Here is a 19,189-nt window from a genome sequence, read left to right as displayed (position 1 = left end):
AGTCTATGTATATAATGTCAAAATTGTTACCCGCATCTGACTGTTTAATGATTGCATCACAGTAATTTACCCCAATGACCAAGTTCCTCTTAACAATGCTGGGATTTATTCAAGGTACCATTCTTGTCGAGTAGTTCTGAAGTGCATCTTTAAATGCAGAATCCATAATTCTCCATACTACGCAAATCAAATTCACTGGGCTACAATTACCCAGTTCTTCTTTAGCACCATCTTTGCAGATTGGTATGATATTTGCAGTTTTTCAGTGCAAAGAGATCTTCTCGGAGTCTAATGACACTCCCGTTGACGTTCCCCACATACACTCGCATGAAGCCTTTTTAATTACAACTATTATATATCAGTATAACTGTATATATACCATTTTCTGCCTTGCTATCCTCTAACCTCTGTAGCTTTTATAATAAACCATTCTCTGAGATCATTATATCACTTATTTTGCAGCAGTCTGATTCCTTAACATTCCTCAGGGAGGCTAGCTTGCTTTCGCCTGTAAATATCATCGAGAAGTATCTATTCAACTCATCTGCCATTTCCGCTGGGATTTCTATGGACCTTACACTGCAACCAATTAAGAGACCTATTTGATTTACTCTCTTCTTTTTTGTATTCACACATGGGAAGAACTCCTTATTCCCATTCTTAGCTCACTTTGCTAGTGCTTTCTCACTTTGCTAGTGCTTTCTCCTAATCAGATCTCCTCCGTTTTACCCCATCAATTTAATTGCACTATATATTAATATAGTGTAATTAAATTATTGAAATTAAATTTAATTTCTTTCTCTCTCAGATATAAATTGTTTAGTTCTCCTTCTAATAATACAATTTAAAAGAGTGAATTCATTTCTTTTTTTTATATATATGCAGATTTAATTACAGATAGTGTTGAAAAGTAATTAATAATTCACTTGTAAATTGTATTTTCACTAAAAAGAGCGATTTATTGTACATAATATCCTTAAGAAATTAATTAAAGCAAATAAAATATTTCTCAGCATTAGTTTGTAGTAATTTCAAAGGCTAGAGTTTCAATGATCAAGCTATTGATCAAATTATTTCATGTTCCAAATAAAATCTAGTCGAATTTAGCATATCAGAAAGTCTTAATCTATTCTCCGGAAAGCTTTCTCTCTTTCTTTCTTTTGATTTATATATATAATTTTTTTTGTATTTTTGTCTACCTCACTTCAGGTCTCTTGGTATCCCGTGTAATATTTCCTTTTCTATCTATTCTCTCTCTTTCTTCACTCCCCCCCACCCGCCTCCAGATTCCAGGAGATTCTTGCGAATGGAAGAGTGGTCAGCAGTAGCCACACAGCTGCGTCAGAACGATCGAAAATCTTTTCCAAAAAATACTCCTTTCCTGGCCATTACCCTCGAAACATTGCTTGCAAGACATTTCGGAAAATGATAGCTGAAAGAAAAATGCAGAGAAGGAGTATGGCTCCTAAAATATGACCAAAACTTTAGTGATTTTTGACGGATGAAATGTTAAAATTGAACTGACCAAAAATATGTTTATTATTATCTGAAAGATTATATTAATACGCATATAACACAAAATCACTCTTGGATGGCGCAGCAGAAAGAATAACCACCCTATAATTATTACGTGCTAGTCTTCAACAAACATAAAACAATAGAAATTTGTCTAAGCTCCGTTTTTTTACATGATAATTTTCAATTTAATTGATCTGTTAGTCATAAACCTCTTCCCCCACACGAAACATTTAATCCAACATTTCTATGTACACATGTTTGGATCAAATATACATAAAAATAATTAATAATCAACATTTGTATCTAGCATAAGAAAAAATACAAAAAAATTACAAAAATGTTCAAATAAAATAAAAAGCACACCCCTCGCTGCTAGAACAGTGGCTACGAATTCCATTTAAATCGGGTTTGAGCCCAGATTCACTTTCAGGTCGCCTGAGATGTGAGAAAGTAACCAAATAACCCTCGTCTGAGACCGAGTTAATGTGTCTCTAGCCAGGTGTTGTTTGGTTTTATCTCCCGGAAACTTGGGTTTTTCATCTAAAAAAAAAGGCAAACAGACAGCAGGATACACGCAACTTACAGACACAATCAAAATCGCATCGAACTCGAGCTACAGTTAAGTATCTGGTATTCCTAATTCAGTAATTCTTTTTCTTTATTGACACTTTCTAAATTGAATTCTATGCGAGAAAAGCGATATACTGTACACAGAATCGAAATAAGTAAGCTCCTAAGAAAAGATACATTATAAAACACTTACCGAATCTTTTTAAATTGAAAAAAAAAAAAAATAAAGAACGGTAAGGACCAAAAAAAAAGCAGTAAAAGGCAAAAGCTCACATTATAGGGAAATTGAAGTCGAGTTCTTTTTTGTCAACTGTGTTTTGTGTCAAATGTCCCTGAAGTAGTCTTCGAAACACCATCGTTGATTGGAACTATGTTGTGTGCGCGGGCGAATTGCAGTTCCTTGTTCTGTTTGCAGTACGTTTCAAACGCCTGATCACAAACCAAAATGAAATTCTGGTTTCCCAAGAACAGCCACGTTTTTCCTGCTCCGCGGGGCTAAATGCTTCTTGTGTTTGTGGCGTCATCCAAAGCAGCTCTAAGCAGACTAAATATTTCATCCAACCTTGAAACACTTCGGGGTTGAAAGACTAACTTAGCAGTACGCTTCGCAGGGACTTAATAGTAGATCGCGCTCGGAACGCTTCTCCCACTGGGAGTACTGAAGGTAAAAGTTTGTCCACTTTCTATCAGGTTGGTGGTCGGTCTGTGGGGAATACCCTCTTCATTGAAAGGAAGAGTGCAGATTGTTGACACTGTTTTGATATTTTCTGCGCTTCTCCGTGGTAGGAAAATTGATCTGAGATAAAATAGAAGAAAAATCGGAGAAAGAGAAAGAATAACAAAGGGAAGAAATAGTGTTGGTGGTTTGGGAGTGACATCTGGAACTGTCTGTGATGTTGGCCAACGTCAAAGTTTTTCAGAGTAGATAAAAAAAGGAATTCCTCAACTGGGGTTTTTTTTTGTTTTTTTTTTTAAAATACTAAAAGTCGTTTTTCACTTCTATTGCATTTTGGTTAGCCCTAGTATCAGTTTTCTTCGTTGTTGTTGTTATTTGGTTTTTAGGAGCATTAGCAACTAAGGCCATATTACTCCGGGATATGCGGTGGTCATTCCCTGACCTTTCCCCATCATTCGTAGTTTTCTTTGTGTAAAAATTCAGCAAGAATTTTTAGATGCTCATTCTGTGATTTTGAAAATTAATTCCAATTGTTTTCGTTTCCTAACTTGAGAAACAGAAAGTAGTTTGTAATTCAAATTGTCTCCTTGCACGTAATAAGCATATAAAGTCACGCTGTCGAGTACTGAAATTGAGTTGTCCATGGGTGACGGACCAGATGACAGTTGTCTCCACACTAACAACAAAAGGAAGTGATAGCGAGAGGATGTCTTTTATTTTTATGGTCGATTTTTAGATACATCAGCAACTTAGTCCATATTGCGCCATTATGTATTATATCTGCACACGTGTGGTTAATTTGAATGTTGGGGACTGAAAAACACAGAATAATTGAAAGGGACAATCCTATTCACTCCCCTCCGCTGAGATGGGTTAAGTACAACCCCAGTTGAAACGCCTTTAGAAATTGCTTCAATTAACGACGGAACTCGAACCCAGACTTCTCCAAACCAGTGACAAGTGGAAAAAACAATTATACTTAAGAATAGGTATTTCATAAGCAGAGCAGCCCTCGTGGTTAGTAGAGAAGATATATAGCATATATCTGGTCGATTTTGTATATTTTTTCAATTTATAGCGACGCCTAATACGATCATAGCTAAAATAAAAAAAAAATTAATTTAAAAATAACAACAAAGAACTGGCATAATATAATAACAACAAAGAACTGGCATAATATAATAACAACCAAGAACTGGCATCCCTCCCACCCTATAAAAAGTTAAGCCCATCCATCTGTTCAAAATAATTCTATAAATAACTTAATGAATTTCTAAGAACAGATTTACAAATTTTAGAACTAATTCCAAGACGCTAAAGACGAATTATAAAAATTTCAAAAATAATCCTATTGACTGCATTCCAATGAGTTAATAAATATATTTTATAAATTTATACGTAAATAATCTAAAACAATCCTCCGAATTCTATGAATAATTCTGTTGGAGTCTATGAATATTTTATCGGTGCGAAATTTTATGAATAATTTTATTGGAAATTTCTATAAATGGCATTATTCCTCTGTGTTTCCTTGGCTATCTCACCGTCTACTAATGTTAAGTATGCTCTTTTAAATTCTAAGGGTTCTTCATTTTCTTTTAAAAACCCATATAGGTAGAAGGACAGATACGTGAAACAAATCACAAATATTTCGAATGATGATGATTATTCCCGGTGGAAAAGGAGTGATCACCATCCGATGCTACTGTAATAACCATTGTGCAGGGTTAGATGAGGTGGTTTTAAGATGAATGGAAACCAGTAATAGATAGCCAATTGGTCTGTTTCCGTTTTTGCCGGATCCTCCAAATCTAATAACCCATTACATTTATACAATTGCGTGGAAGACACAGAAAAACCGCGCTTGAGTACCAACTACCTCATTTAATGTTTTACATATGTCTGTTATAACCAACTCTCCGAAACTGCAAGGCATTAGCAATCCCCTAAGCACAGAGATTTGGTCCTTAATATCAATGTAACTTTTCCCTTAGAAAGATCATCAAGATTTTAGATGTGATTCGGTAAATGGAAATTATGTAGCTTACTGGAGTTATCTACTAGCAAACATTAATTTGCATTAGTGCATTTAAATAATGTTTTGGTATGCAAAATGCTGCAAAATAATTGCCGATACATTTAAAACAGTTCTTGCACAAGAAGGTGATTTCACGTTCTAAGAAAATTTGATCAGAACTTATAATTTAAACAATGACCATGGTATTTTTTAACAAAAAATCATTGGAACATGAAATCACTCTTACAGAAACAGTTTCTAATGTTTTATAAAAGGAACGCACAGACTTTTTATGTTTTTTTCCCCCTAATATTGTATGAATTTTAGGTATCTTTGGTTCTTTGTCGGCACTCTGTGCTTTTGTATATTTTCTGCATGCTTCTGTTTGTCCACGATTCAATTACGCTTTTTCCCCTTATGATAGCTATAGGGATATTGATAACATACCATACATTCATCAACAAGTCAACAAAGCCTGTTTGCGCAATCATTCTCTGATCTTTGGCAGCAATACTTAGTCTTCCTATTGATGGAAAGGGAAGAGACCGAATGAGAAACCTTTTTAGTTATTACTCCCTTACACGGTAACATTAATTTCTTGCCCTGTTCTGCTAAGCAATTGGCTTCAGCGAGAAAGCTCAAGACCTGAGAAGCTAATTATATGTGCTGGCGGGTGCAATGCGCGCCTGTCGGTGAATGCAAATAGTAATATAGCGATAGAAGTGGGGGGAAGAGAGAGAGAGAGAGAAATTATGGAGCTTGGCAGTTATTTTTATTTAGTTTTGTGTAATTACCTATTTTTGCGATGACTCAGCTGAAAAGGAAAATTATTCTTGATTCTTCATAAAGAATCAAGAATAATTTCCAAAACTTTAACGATGTTTAGATAAGAAAGCTTATATATATACTTGGTAACTAAAGACACGGGGAGTTAGTATATCTAATTTTAACGGGTGTATATCTGTGGTCCGTTTCCTATTTTTCGGATGAAAAACCCGAGTTTCAGGGTTTATCATCCTTAAAAATAGGAAACTGAGATAAAACGGGATAAAAAAAAAAACCATGCAGCTTCACTGCAGACAGCCTAATGCGTTGACACCCCCTTTATCATCCTTCCCAGATAGTTTAGGAAGTAGTCCCTTCTATTAATCACAAGATTTAACCACAGCCTTTTTTTTCTCAGTACCCTGTCCTAAAATGTGTCCAACATTTATTTTTCTCCATTATTTTCCCAAGGTAAAATTTTCAAAGTTATGCCAGATATGAAAAGTTAAAAAATCAAAGTATAGCGCATATTTAACTTCCTTAGTTTACTGAAAAGCTGCTTGGAACACTATATATATATAATACATTCTATACTTATCAAACGATCCATTATTTCAATCTACATATTTCCACATTAAACAACGCAATTATTAAAAGTAGTGACTCATATGGAAATCCTATTATACTGAAAAACTATTAGGAGTACCATGTATTCCCTGAGGAACATTTAACAAAAAGCCTATATCCAAAGTGAAAAACGCAGCCTTTTATAAATTCTATTCTTTAATTTCTCGCAGCTAAAAAAAAAAAAAAAAAAAAAAGAATCAGATATTTCATTAACTGAATAACAGAAATTCCTTCTTCTAAGAGCAGGCAAAGTCCGTTTTTTTCCATAAATACGTATCACTGTTTTCATTATTCTCTTTTTAGCTATTCTAATGTCCCTCTACCTTGAATACATTTCTGTCTGTATTCAAACATAGAATTACGGTCGGCTGAGTGAAACCTATTCACAGATTCTCGCTATTGGATCCGATCCCTCACCCCGACATTACCAGTAGATTACTTATTGGGGGACCCCAGCTGCAGGGATAGCTCATTTCATCAACGAACGCTCCCTACTGGTACTGCTGACTCTAAAAGGCCCAGCAAAGTTAACATAAACCTACTATCCTTCAACACCACTTCAGTTTTAAAGCACAATAGCTATCATTTATCTGTACCCAGAGTTCTTTTCCTCCCCTCTGGCACGTAGGATATTGTATTATCAGGAAGACTCGGAATTCATTGGTTTCTCTCGTAATAGCAGCAGAAAACTTCTTTGAATTCTATGTTGATTATTTTGCCTCGATGTAGCAACGGATTTCGTTTATTAAGCAAATTATGGTCTTGGCTTGATTAAAAGTAACCTGTGTCGAAGCCAATTTTCGAATAGAGCTGATTAAATTACAAAAATACAAAAAACATCATCGGTAAAACTTTTTCTCCTGAACCTAGTGTATGTTTATGAAACTAATAATTTTTAATGGAAATGTTGTATCACTTGGTTTTAACAATATTGCTTATATAGCTTTCTTTCTGGCAAAAATTTCAAATAAATATATTAATAAGTTCCGAATGACGAAGAATATGCGCTGGCTGGACATATCGTTAGAAACCTCACTACATTTGCAAGATGCACTGCAAAAGAAACGTATTCAAATTAGGGGAATCACTTTGGAGCCCTAGAACTTGAAGCTACAATACCAAGAACTGTGAAACAGGTGTTTGCATCTTTATTTCACACAATCGTATGAACTATATATTGTGTCTATAAAAGTCTGATAGACAAAGAGATATATATTCCAAGAAAGTTAAGATAAAAAAAGGGAAAAAAATCTGAGCTGTATGTGATTCTGTTGTTCGCATCACATCTCGTAAGTGTGGTGCGGTTATATGGTTCTGCAAGACATCCCTTACAAAACTGTTTTTGCTCAATTGACATCCGTCATTTTTAAGAATTGTCTGAAACGGACTTTTATGCCTTAGTTATGGTTTCTACAACACGCAATTCTTTGTAAAAATATCGAAGAACGAATTAGAAGCTGATCTCAAAACTAAAATCAGCAATATAAGCCTGATAGTGAATTCGCACAAAAACTTTTCCGGCTGCTTGCGGCATTTATTTAAATAATGTATATCAAAATCTCTTCTTGACGTCGATATGATTTATAGACCTCTCTTAACTTCCTAAAAATGCCTTTAATCCATTTTCTCCTGTCTTGTCCATCTGACTATTTTTTGTTGCTGTTTAGTAAGCTTTCTTTTTTTTTTTTATTTTGGCTTTTTCTTACTAACAGAGAAATTTTCATTTTCTTTTATAGATCTTCTATGTACCAACTATTAAGCGGTCTCATCATAAACCGCGTCAATGGGCAGGACAGGGTATAGACCAGCTCCTACTAGTACCAAAACCCCAAGGCCAATCTGTTCCCACGACGGTGATCCTGATAAATATCCTGAACCTCCCTTTGAAACTGGACCACCCCAGGGATCTGCACTCATTGTCACCGGTTAGTTTACAATTGTTTTTTTATATAAATTTTTCCCCAATATTGGCTACAAATTATGAATGTAATTTTATTTAAGTAAAATTTTAATTTCAATTTAAAATTAAATTTAATAAGCACTTCTTTTGAGTGTATGTACTGTCTGTGTTCTCCTAGTCTGAATAATAAAATTTAATAGTAATAAATGAAAAAAATATATATTTAAATTAATTAATTAATTAATTATTTAATATTATTTTTGGTATATTTATTTTCAAAAAGAATAGCAGGAGACGCCACTGGTCATTTATACAAAACTAAACTGACAATGTATTTGATAATGTAGATTTAACAAATATATTTTATTTAATTAATTAATATTTTTGGTTGATTTTTTATAAAGAATTGTAGGAGGCGCCACTGTTCATTTATACAAAACGAAACTGACAATGTGTTTGATAATGTGGATTTAAAAAGTATATTTTAATTAATTAATACAATATTAATTTTGACAGATTTATTTTCAAAAAGAATGGTAGGAGGCGCTACTGTTCATTTATACAAAACGAAGCTGACAACGTATTTGATAACGTGGATTTTTTTCTTTCTTTCTGATATAAAATGTTTAACGTATTACTTACAAATTCTAAAGAAACTTTCTCAATATCCTATCACCACGATTTAAAAAAAAAACTGCAAAAAAGAAGCTTCATTATTTTAAAAGGTAGTGATATTACGCGTGATATTTCCGTGGATAGCACCATGATCCATCTTGAAAACAGCAGTCATTGAGAGCTCCTTAAACAAATTAAAATGATGTGCCTTTGACCGCCCAATTCTTTCATTGGTAAAAAACCAACGTACCGCGCAAGGCGTAACCATGGAGATGTAATGCTTCTCACAACATAGTTCAGTTTTAATGCCGTTTGTTTCTCGTGCTTTGACAGAAACAGCTGACAGGCACACAAGTGAATTTTCTGACTTCGAATGATGTGATAAAGCTTCTTTGCCAAACTCACCGAAGAAACGAGGAGAAATAGTAATAAATTTGATCCGTTATTTGTAACGATGATAAAAGTTGTTCAGAATCGTCAGTGACTGTTCGATGTGGATTATTATTTCGTGTCCTTTTGTGTTTAATGCACAAAGTAATGGAAGATTATTTCTTTAAGTGGGTACGTTTAGAAACATTTGTAAACAAGCTCCATTTTTGTACTGTTAGCCAAATTATTTTTTTTTTTACATTTAGTTTCAGTTGTATAAGTAAATTTCTGACAAGATGTAAAACTTACAAAAGTTTCATTCCTAACAAAAATAATGGACGTGGCCCCTTAAATAACAAATGTTTGAAGTAGGAGTGCGTTAGACGGTTTATAACTTGAGGTGGAATCATGTGGTTCCCCAAGAGAACTGAGCTTTTTTATCCATCTATATCTTCAATTTATAGGCACTACACATTAACAATAAATTGAGGGCATAGCGGGATGAAAAACCCGAGTTTCCGATGGAAGAAACCACATGATTCTAGCCTGAATTCGACTAACTCGGTCAATTTGTGATAAGAGATCATGAAATTCCCTCCCGTCTAACCAGCAAATACACTGGTGAGCAAAACTTAAGGACCAACACTATTTCTAAAGGTTACAACCACAAAATATTTACTTAAGGTACTCTTTACTGATGAGAGTAGATTCAGTCTCAGCAGCGATTCTTGACGTCAGCTAATCTGGCGAGAGGTTGCACACGGTATCACCCCCGCAAACATCACTGAAAGGGATCGATATGGCAGTCGAGGTGTTCTCATCTGGGGAGGCGTTATCTTGGATGGATGTACACAACTCCAGATACTGGAAGGCGGTACTGTAACCGGTGCACGCTACTGTACTGAAGTAATCCTTCCCATTTGCGTCTGTTCTGAGGTGCCATTGGCCCCGAGTTCGTGCTTATGGATGATAACGCACCCCATCGCACTGCAGCTGTTGATATGCTTTTGGAAAGTAAGGACATTGTTCGAATGGATTGGCCTGCCCGTTCTACCGATCTAAATCCCATCGAACACATACGGGATGCTCTGGGGAGACGCCTAGCGGCACGTCCACACTCACCGGAAAATGTTCACCAGCTGAAGGTGGCGCTAACAGAGGAATGGACGATGTTACCGCAACAACTTATCAACAACATTGTTCTAAGTATGGACAGGCGATGCAAAGCCTGCACCGACATTAGGGGTGGCCATATCTCCTACTGAGGACCACCTCTTCCCTTTGTTCCATCTTTGGCAGTGATGCAACTGTATCATGGCAGCCAGTGCTATGTTGCCATTTTTGAATAAAGTCCCTCTGTACCGTTTTGTTTCCATTGTTGTGTCGGTGTTGTTTCCTTCATCATTTCTGTACCTCGCGATGTTCCTTTGGTATGCTTTTCCCATATCCAGGCCACTCCTATGAGAAGCTACAAGTGAAATCCTGACTGGTCCTTAAATTTTGCACACTAGTGTACGTGGAATCGAATTCGGATCTATTTCGGCTCGCTTCAAATTGAGTAAAAATCTAATTTAAAAGTGATAATGCTATCTAGTTATGAATAAATTGTATAAATTAAAAGAGCCTCATTTAAAAGCAATCATCGGCTAGGAGATCATAATGAATCGAAGTGAATGATTAAATAAAGGACTTCCATGATAGATCATCTGTTCGTCGTGTATTGCCTTCTGAATACACATATCCACAAACTTCGAGTTCTGTATATTTTTAGAGTACGCTCACAGTTATTAACATGCCTGGATTTCATTATTGAGTTCGTCACTTGAAAGTATTTAAATTTATTGCTGCGCTTCTGATACTTCCAAACCACCGTTGATATAAACTGCTAGAGAATTTATAATCTAAAGAATTTTATATTAGCAACAACCAATACAGGGTTGCCATATTTGGCTGCGTAATACCCCTCAAAGTGTCACCCCGAGTTGATTTGTAGTGGAAAAATTCTCGGAAATCTCACGCATCCGTGAAATTATTTCATGAGGATGGTCACTTCCGAAAGATATAATCATTTGTACTGAGACACGTGGACATGTATGTGTGTGTGGGAGGAAGTTTTAATCTCTGTACCATTTCTGCAAATAGACTCAGAAGCAGTTAGGGAAATTATGCGAAGAACTCTTCTTGATTCACACTTGACCCGTCCCATTATTTGGCACTGTCTGAATCGTTTACTGCATCATATATTTCATGCTTTGTGGCTCCACATCAACTAATACGCTAATACTCCATTTCCTGTTGTAGAAGAACACTTCACAGTGCCACCACTGCTGTTAATTTCCGAGTTCATTTAGCGTTAAGAAGAGGGGATTATAGACTTAGTAGCGGGGCATTTTCGGAGTCTTGCCCTTAATGAATATATCAAGAAACATTAGCCGGAATAAATGAAGGATCTGTGACAGTTTCTAGACTGGTTGGTTTTCTACATGACGTGGTACGAGTCATTTTTCTTCATTAATCTGCGAAATACCTTGCCCAGTTATAAGAAGAAATTTAGAAAAAAAAAAGAATAATATTCACTTTTCTACCTTGTTCCTTAAGCACATTTTCGGCTTAACAATTAACCTTTTATTACGTAATGGACTTATATTTTATTAAATATTTTTAAGGGCGAATTATGTAGGAGCCTTGACTGAAAAATTGGAAATAAAGATAGTGTGGGAAAAGGAAAGAAATAGAAACTGCGTTTAATAATTTTTAGGAGGTTAATTTTCTTCCAACTGACGTTTCAAGAATAATTTAATACTTCCATCATCAGAGATCTCTCACAATTAAAGAATAATTTTAACAATAGCCAGTGAAGCATTTAACAATCACCTTCTAATAATAGAGCAACGTAACGTGGAATGTTTCATAATAAATTATAATTGCGAGAAAGAAACAAACTAGCGCAGAAATCATCTTTCCTTTCTAACCACATTGTTCACGATGTCAATAAATTCTTCGCAATTATAATTTAATAGGTTTTATTGGCATTAAATGTGCATTCCTGTCGAGGTTTAAACTTTCATCGCGCAGAAACTTAAATTTACTGAAACTCATTCTGTCAATTCTCTTACATTCATAATGCGAATATTTGCAAAATTTGATAAAATTTAATGTTATTTGGGTCTTTAATAATTTAAGTGTTTCTAAGTATGACTTGTTAGGGTGAATGACCTGCTTTAATGACGACAGATATTGAGCACTTTTCTTCTGCTTGGGAATCCGATAAGAGAGACACTGGGTTTGAGAATTTGTAAAGGAGGCATCCGTACTTTTCGCATGCACTCTAAAGATTGCAACTTTCGTTTTCCATGTTTCAGTGCCTTCATTTACATTCCCTTCTGTTTATGACATTTCTGATTAATCAACTTAAGTAAGTCAAAAGATTTCAGATGTTCTTGAGAGGTGCACTACAAACCAGTTTAATTTCTATTTGTAATTGTTAAAAGCCAATTAATTCCGTTATTTCTTATCGGTAGATATTAGAAAGTTAATAATACATTACCGATTTTTGTTTGCTTAATTTTCAGTATTTTTTTTTTAAATTACACGATTATTTTGACTTTAAAAAAAAGCAGGAGGCGCCACCATACATAGAGAACAAAATGGAATATCAGTCTTTTTTTATATATATATATATATTTTTTTTTTTTTGTAGTTGGGCTTGTCTCGGATAGAAACAAAAGAGGGAGCCACTATATGTCATAAATAAAAAAGAACAACGTTAGGAATTATTATTATTTTTTTTTTTTTTTATTTTGTCGCGTGCTGATTTCATTGTTAGTTTTTTGTTTCTAATTGAAAACACCAGAGGGTATCACCACGCATAACTGAAAAATGAACTCATTCTATTACCATGAGAGTTTTTTGATACACGGCTGTTAAGAACTGTTTTAAGAGAAAAAAATGGGGGGAAAAAGAAACTGTAGAAAGCACCTACGTTATCTATATAATTAAATCTCTTATTCCACCGTTTAAACTCGTTGGTCTACTAAGCCTCATTTTGTAACAAACTTTAAAAAAATCCGATGGAAGTGGCAAACTGGTTTGGATTATTATTTTTGGATAAACTGGTTTGGATTATTATTTTGGCTTTACACCAAAGATCGAGACGTAAGTATACTATCTGTATGAGCATGATTGTGGTCGATCTTCTTGTATTTTAAAATCAGAAACCAGAGTTTCTGATTTCTGGATAAATAAAAAAAAAAAAACGATTTTCTGATTTGTATTGCAGGATAAGAACTAGAATATCTGGGTTTTTCATCATTCAAAATCCTACAAATCACGCTCAATGGTTACAATTCACTTAGTGCTCCCACTGGGCTAACCACAAAAGCCCATTAAAACGAAACCTGATTTTTCATAAATGACATCACTGTTCCATCAAGAAAATGGCAATCTCCAAATTACATATTGCTTTCCCACGATTTGAAACTCACAACAATATAATTTTAATTTTAATATAAAAATCAAGAAAAAAATTGCAGAAAAAAAATGCTAATATTGTGCATATCTTTAAATGGAAAACACATTATATAAAGCAGATTCGTGCGGCTAATTCCCTTTAAAAATAGGCGCCCTAACTAAAATTAATTATACTCGCACGACGCTTATCAATGAATCTGTAATTCTCCCCCTCGCCATTTTTCAACTCCAATAGCAAAACGTAATTATTTTCGATAGATTTCATTTTTCATCAAACCATGCAGAACACACTGGTCTTGGTTGGCTGAGTAGCCGTTCTAAACTTCCTGCAGTAAGAGTCGAATCCCAAGAGAGGATACTTTTACGTGGATAGAAGTTTCCCAAATTTCTCCTGCCTTTGCCTTCCTTCTTCCCTGCCCTCCCTCCCCATTCAACAACCACCGTAAAGGATACGCTAAACTGAATAGTGAAGCATAAATGTTTATTCGTCTGACAATGATTCACGTGTCCGTTGGTCTTCTTCAACATTGTGCAACCAGATATTGTTGTCTAGCGTCTATTATATCATGAGTTACAAGTAACCCGATACTCCAACTGGCTAATTAAATGAGTTGTTTACTAATGTTAATCTGTTTCTGACATGGTGTTCGCTACGTCTGTTAATGTTAATATATCACCGTCACTAATAGAGAATCATCTTTCCCCATGCAAGAATGAATACCTTCGTACATTACGACAATTGTATGAGTTGCAGCTATTTCTCATTAGTGTCCGTGAATTCGCGACACTGGATTATGAATGTACCGTTATTGAAGATTAATTAATACCCTAGCTGATGCCGGACGAGCCAACTCATAGATAGCATGCGTAGGATTGAGTTGTATTCTATCTATACTCACTGCATTACCCAAGAATAATACGACTGAATATAGTTTGAAGCTTAGGGTGATGCCTAAACCGTTTGAATTATCAAAATTAGTCTGCATTGTGTGCATCTGAACGGCAGTATGTACCAGATAATTGGAACTCCCTATTTTCTGCAAAGGGGATGAAAATCAATCTTGGGCCTATTTCTCCAGCATTTCCTTCGATATTTTAGAAGAAAAATGCAGCTTTGACGTCACTTCCCGTAACGAGGAACTTATTTGTTGTGTCATTCAAAGAGTACGTTCGTGCCAATGCAAGGTTGAAAATCAGTGAGGGAGATCTACTAGCATCTTATGTACTTCGGATTCTTTGCCCTTAGCAAACTGATGGGAAATTCTGCGAAATCATTTCTGTTTATATACTCTCCAGAGAAATTTATCGCTGTAAAAAAACACTGCAGAGTACGCAGAAGAAATAAGTGAAAGTTTTCTTTTTTCAGACATCCAGTGCTGTGAAGAAACATTTCAACTGGTTCCCAACTCTCGATTGTTGAACGAATAGGAAATTCGATGCTGGCTGACTAGAAATACTTCTTGTTCTCTAGAGATGAACAAAATCTCTGGTAAACAGTAAAGTTGTCATATAACAGCTATCTGCACGAAAATGGAAACTTATAGGATACAATTTCTGTGGAATTCTCAGTGTGTGCGTGTGGTAGAACTTAACTAGGATTCTTTCTGTCTCTCTCTTTTTCTCTTTCTATTTTTATCCTCACTTAATTGAAGATATGCTCCTATATATTCACTTGTTTTTTTAACTACCTTAATCTTTTCATGACTTTATTCCTTTTTAAATTTTGCTCTCTTTTCTAAGAAGTCAATAATTTAAAGCTCACCGAACACGTTTTCTGCACAAAAAGGGTATCGTTAGCGTTCCGGTCACAAATAAGTGTAATAATTCTTTCTGTTTCATTTATCAATGTCTTCTTAAATCGACATTCTTATCTATTGGCAAAATATGGAACTGCATTTTCACACTTGCAATGTACAGTCTTTTTTTTATGAAAACCCCAAACAAGAGAGGTATTAGAACCTATAGTACTAAGGACCGTGCTTGGGTTGGAGGTTGAGAAGACGACAGAAGATATCTGTTGACATTGGACTTGAACTTCTGTAGACTGTAATTTTCAGGAAATACGTATGAACGAAGGTGGTTCCAGGAAACGGAAGTCGAATGCATAAATGAGGAAGAAGAAAAGTTGGCTCTGTGAGTTTGAAGTTGGACAGCAAATGGATGTTGGCTGGTGGCGGCACGTGTTCGGACTGCTTTTAAAAAGAGAGCGCGTCAATTATAGAAGCCAATTCAGAAGAACAGTGCCCATGGAAGTATCTGTAGAAAAGGCATGCAGCAGAAACAGTACGTCTATGAGACAGCGAATGAAGAGACCCTGCTAGAGATGAATCATTAATTAACCTAACTGCCCTCTTCTGAATGGAATCTAGAAGCCTGAGAGAGGTTTTGGGGGCACTGCCCCAGATGTGAAAACAATATTCCATGGCAGGGCAGATTTGCGATTTGTACAGAGTGAACAGCTGTTTGGAAGAAAAGTAATGTCGGGAGCAAAAGAGAAAAACGAAGATTTTTAGATGCAAAGGAAGCAATATTTGTAATGTGCTTGTGCCCAGAGAGATATTAGAAGTCGTAGTAATCCCCAAAAGAGATATATCGACTTGCCTAGAAATCGAAGTGTCACCAAAGATATGCATAGGAGCAGAAGAATCTTTTTTGCAAGATATAAGACAAGACTGAGTTTTAGAAGGGTTGAAATCAACTAAGTTGTCTTTGCACCACTGGCGATCGTCATTTAAGGAATTGGTAGCGGATATTCAAGGAGTTGAAGCTGATTGAGCAGGGCAAGGTTTATCAAAATGGAAAGTGGAATGCAATGTACTTTCATCGGCAAAACTATGGATAGGATTTCCAGTCAATGGAAAAAGGTCATTAATATACAAGAGGAAAAGAGTAGGGGAAAGAACTGAACCTTGGGGAACATCAGCATTAGTGGAAAAGTTAGAAGAATTATAGCCATCTACCATCACCCGCAGTGAGCGGTCAGAAAGTAAACTGGATATCCAATTACAAAAAAATTGGCAAACCATAAGATGGAAGTTATTTAGAAGACTTTTATGCCAAACACGAATAAAAGACTTTGATCAAAAGACACCAAACGTTTTCATTGAATTGGACAACATAAGCTAGAATACCACCAGTTGGTCGACACTGACGGAATTCATACTTCTACCTATTTTAGGATCTCAATAAGTGCAACATACAGAAAATTTCCTTATTTCTATAATTTTTAGCAATTATGCGCCAGAACTTATTCAAGTTAAAGAAAACTAGGCCAAAAATATCTTTTACCACATTTTTTTTTTTTGAAATTCAGCATTTTACAATCCAGAAATATTAAGAGAGCAATCCAGCACTCCTATAATTGATCGGTTTGTCTTTAAGAATCCATACAAAAAAAAAAGGTGAGATTTCTTCTTTATAAGATGCTTGCATTAATCTATTTCTGCTGCCAGCAGGATTTAAATTGCTCGGACAATTCAATGGTCATAATTTTCACAGCAGAACAAACTTGTCTTTTCAACGAGGTACCCTGGTATTGCACTATTTTCGAACAGATGGCTCACTGATAGGTTAATTGGCCATTTGTGTAAAAGATGACTGCAATGACAACTTGTTTCAGGACTAACTGGTCCCTCATCAGTTATTAAGGTAAGTCTCCAGCACCCAGACAAAAGAGTTGTAAAGAAGTTGTTCGGTAAGATATCGTGCGGTATACGAAATCAAGAGTTTTTTTTAATTTTTTTTTTTATTTCTATTATAGCTAAAACTATTCGTTGAAAATAGTGCAATACCAATGCAACTCGTCCTAAAGGCAAGCTTTTTCTTTGAAGTTTAAATTCTTCGAAAACAGTTGAAAATTCAAGATAGTCCCTCATATGTATAATGTTATAATGCAAATATCGATCTTCACTCTGAAGAAGAATTCAGCATGCATTCCGAAACGTCGATAGCGAAAAGTATCTTTCTTAATAATAATAATAATAATGACCGATATTTGTGTATCATTTGCTATTATTATTATTATTCGTGTTGAAAAATTAAAATTGAGGAAATAGTTGTCAAAAATATGACTTCGTGGAAATTTCTACAACAATTTTTATCTGAGTGATCGCGCCATCTTTCGGAATTAAGTGGAACTAGTGTTGGAAATGATAAATCTCCAGAGTATTATCAACACTGTCTTTCTGATCCATACAAAGCTATCATTAGGCTTTCAGAGTGGAACCACGTACTTACCCCTTCCCATTCACACATGCACTTCATCAGTGCTTGCCAAAGCAAAACTCCAACTTAAATGACACCGACAGCTGGAAGTCAGCCACTAAACGTCTGGGGAGGTTTTTGCCCACCATCTTCTTTCAACAACACTGCTGGCACAAAGTCATTAAGGTCGATACTACTAAGTTCCGTAAGAAGAAAAAGAAGGGAAAGAAAGGGAAAAAAAAACGTTCGTTAGATGATTTTTTGGCGCTTCAAGGACTCAGCACTTAAGAAAACATTTCCTCCTAAGTTTTAAAAGACACTTTGCCATTTTTTCTTGCTGGATCAAAATATTGGAAGACAACCCTAGATGAAATTAAACACAAAAAGAACCACCGACTAATCTCTAATACCAGACTGAGAGGGGAAAAAAATGTGGAAGAACGATTTTCATTAAGATTGGCTAAGCCTAACTTGAAAAGATTTAGTAGAATACAGTTTACACGTAAAGATAATGGTATCAGTACCTGGATATTATCATCTAAATGTAAATTATTGTTTGTTTATCCTAATATAAAATCACTAAGGATTTTTATTAGGAAAAAACAATTTTTTTAATTATTAGGAATAATAATAAATAATAAAACAATAATAATAAAATAAATAAAATAATAATAATAAATAAATAAATCAAACATAAAATATGAAAGAAAAAATATAAAAAAGTAGATAAGAAAGTTCCTCGCGTTGACATTTGAATTTCTCCAAGCTGTCAACCTCAACTACTCTCGGAGGCAACTTGTTCCAGTAATCAGCTGGAACAAGTTGCCAACTGGCTGGCTAAAATCCAGTCTAAACCTCTTCCACCAATCCAGTCTAATCTCTTCCACCGTAAATTGAAAAAAATATGGCCTCTAGTTCTGCAATCCTTTATAACAGTGAAAATCTCTCCTTCTTTCATTTTCCTATTGCCTCACAGAGCCTTATAGACCTCAATCAGGTCCTCTGTAAGGAAGGTTAATAATTTTCTTACTAATTAAAGACCTTAACGGATCCTTTTGATAAATGAATACCATCTGGTGTTACTAGTAAACAATACAGTGTTCCTTTTTTTCCCCATGGAAAGCACAATTTTCTGATTGACTAATAAAGCGACAATAGCGCAAAGCTGGAACTGTTGATGCACAAATGCTACCCACCAGAAAACATGCAGTTATATATTGCAACATCTAACGAGACGCTGTTCTGTTGCTATGGAAACAGCCCATTGTAAAGTTTGTTCGTTATTCGTAGGCACTAAAGAAGCCTGATTTCTGTTTCCTCCTAATAATTATCAAACATTGTATGGATTATATATCTTAATTATACGTTTTCGTGAAATTTCGAACAAAGAGGGTATTCACCGTACCTTCTTTTCAAACAAGTAATCCCTTAGTTTAAACGAACCAGGAGAATCCTTAAA

At 35.1% G+C, this 19,189-nt stretch overlaps 1 protein-coding gene across 3 annotated transcripts in view; it reads left to right on the top strand.

Moving 5' to 3' along the window:
• LOC150078005 (teneurin-m-like) overlaps positions 1 to 19,189 on the top strand; it is a 401,155-nt gene that overhangs the window by 318,468 nt on the left and 63,498 nt on the right. For all 3 annotated transcript variants that reach the window (XM_090385355.1, XM_090385357.1, XM_090385358.1), the window contains one exon: positions 7,910 to 8,098. In XM_090385355.1, coding sequence (XP_090241481.1) covers positions 7,957 to 8,098 — 142 coding nt within the window. In that variant the 5' untranslated portion in view covers positions 7,910 to 7,956. The remainder of the gene's footprint in view (positions 1 to 7,909; positions 8,099 to 19,189) is intronic.

Source organism: Mastigoproctus giganteus, chromosome 11 (assembly GCF_048544385.1).
Source record: "Mastigoproctus giganteus isolate SK-2022 chromosome 11, ASM4854438v1, whole genome shotgun sequence".
NCBI lineage: Eukaryota > Metazoa > Arthropoda > Arachnida > Uropygi > Thelyphonidae > Mastigoproctus > Mastigoproctus giganteus.
Note: the sequence above shows the minus strand (reverse complement) of the source record. Positions and strands in the feature narration are given on the sequence as shown.